The sequence below is a fragment of the Puntigrus tetrazona genome, unplaced genomic scaffold (assembly GCF_018831695.1).
Source record: "Puntigrus tetrazona isolate hp1 unplaced genomic scaffold, ASM1883169v1 S000000273, whole genome shotgun sequence".
Lineage (NCBI taxonomy): Eukaryota > Metazoa > Chordata > Actinopteri > Cypriniformes > Cyprinidae > Puntigrus > Puntigrus tetrazona.
This window is the reverse complement of record NW_025047934.1, coordinates 1-1,579: the sequence shown is the minus strand read 5'-3', so window position 1 is coordinate 1,579 and position 1,579 is coordinate 1. Positions and strand designations below refer to the sequence as shown.

Here is a 1,579-nt window from a genome sequence, read left to right as displayed (position 1 = left end):
TATTTTAATTGATTTATATTTAATTTAATTTTTGTATTTTATTTGTTTAATAATTTTGATAATTTTTTTGACATATAATTAAATTATTTCACATTCTCTGTGTTTCTAAATGACCACATTGTCGTCTTTTTGAACAAAATGAAACTTGATACAAAATGGTGTAACTTTATAATTGCTTAAGATGCATTTTTTTTTCTTTTTTCCATTCAGACCTTCACTGCCTGGTGCAACTCTCACCTGCGTAAGGCAGGGACACAGATCGAGAACATTGAGGAAGACTTCAGGAATGGACTCAAACTCATGCTGCTGCTGGAGGTTATCTCAGGTAAGCGTCTCACTGGATCTGTGTTCAAGATGGATGTTAAAGAAAGGGAGCTTGTGAGATTTGACTGTGGTCCCTTTCGGGTTTGTATTCAGCATTTACCATATGAGACCATGGACCATAAAACCATTCAAAAGTGTAACATTCAGATTTATACATAATCTAAAACTGAAGTAATAGGCTTTCCATTGTTGTATTGCTTGTTAAGGAATAGTTCTCCCAAAAATAAAATTCTGTAATCATTTACTGCATAAATGCATTTTAATATTGTATTGTGATTTTGTAATATAAAGATATTTAAAAAAGGTTTCTAACCAAGCTGTTTGTAACCATTGACTTTTATAGTGTTTTTTCCCCCTTCTTTGGAAGTCAGTGGTGACCATGTGACCAGTGGTGCAAATTATGACAGAATTTTAATTTTTGGTTGAACAATTCCTTTAGGATAGGACAATATTTTTCTGAGATGAAAACTATTTAAAAATCTGCAATCTGACGGTGCAAAAAATACAAATAAATCAAAAGTTGTCCAAATGAAGTCCTTAGCAAAGCATATTATAAATAAAAAATTTGGCTATTGCTACAAATATACCCGTGCTATATTTTTTGTTTTGTGCTCCAGGGTCACATATGTAGCTCATGTAAACATAATGTGACAGTCTCACATGAAGTAAAGCAATATTTCTATGCATGTCCTCATAGTATGATCTGGTGTGTCTATATCAGGTGAGAGACTCCCTAAACCAGACAAAGGCAAAATGCGTTTCCACAAAATCGCCAACGTAAACAAGGCTCTGGATTTTATCAGCAGCAAGGGAGTGAAACTGGTCTCCATCGGTGCTGAAGGTGAGGCTTAACAAACCTCTTTTGCTTCAATTTCTCTTATATAAGCACCCTTTATTCTTGTACCTTTTTTTCCCTTAACTTTTTTTTTTTGGGCTGTTCTGATTTGCAGAGATTGTGGATGGTAATGTGAAAATGACCCTCGGTATGATCTGGACCATCATCCTGCGCTTTGCAATCCAGGACATCTCAGTGGAGGGTGAGAGGCTCCAAACATCTGACACATTAGCACCTCTGTGGAGTTGTGTTTATTTCAAGGTCCGCTAATATTTTATGTCACGCTGGTTCGTGTGAAAGCTGACTTGGACTTTTAGTGACAGCTAGTGGCGCAGATGAAGCATCACAGGAAGGTTGCTAGCTTCCAGTGCGATCAGAGAAGCTATTTTTATTTATTTATTTATTTATTTTATTAGGATT

The 1,579-nt window shown here is 35.3% G+C and overlaps 1 protein-coding gene across 1 annotated transcript; it reads left to right on the top strand.

Annotated features, from left to right (window-relative positions):
* Nucleotides 1–181: 181 nt before the first annotated feature.
* zgc:165653 (uncharacterized protein LOC100006671 homolog) lies at nucleotides 182–1,361 on the top strand (the record flags this gene model as incomplete). The annotated part of the gene is made up of 3 exons (XM_043231033.1): nucleotides 182–325; nucleotides 1,046–1,165; nucleotides 1,275–1,361. Coding segments are annotated over 3 exons (351 nt in total), but the record flags the coding sequence as incomplete, so codon positions are not given.
* Nucleotides 1,362–1,579: the final 218 nt, after the last annotated feature.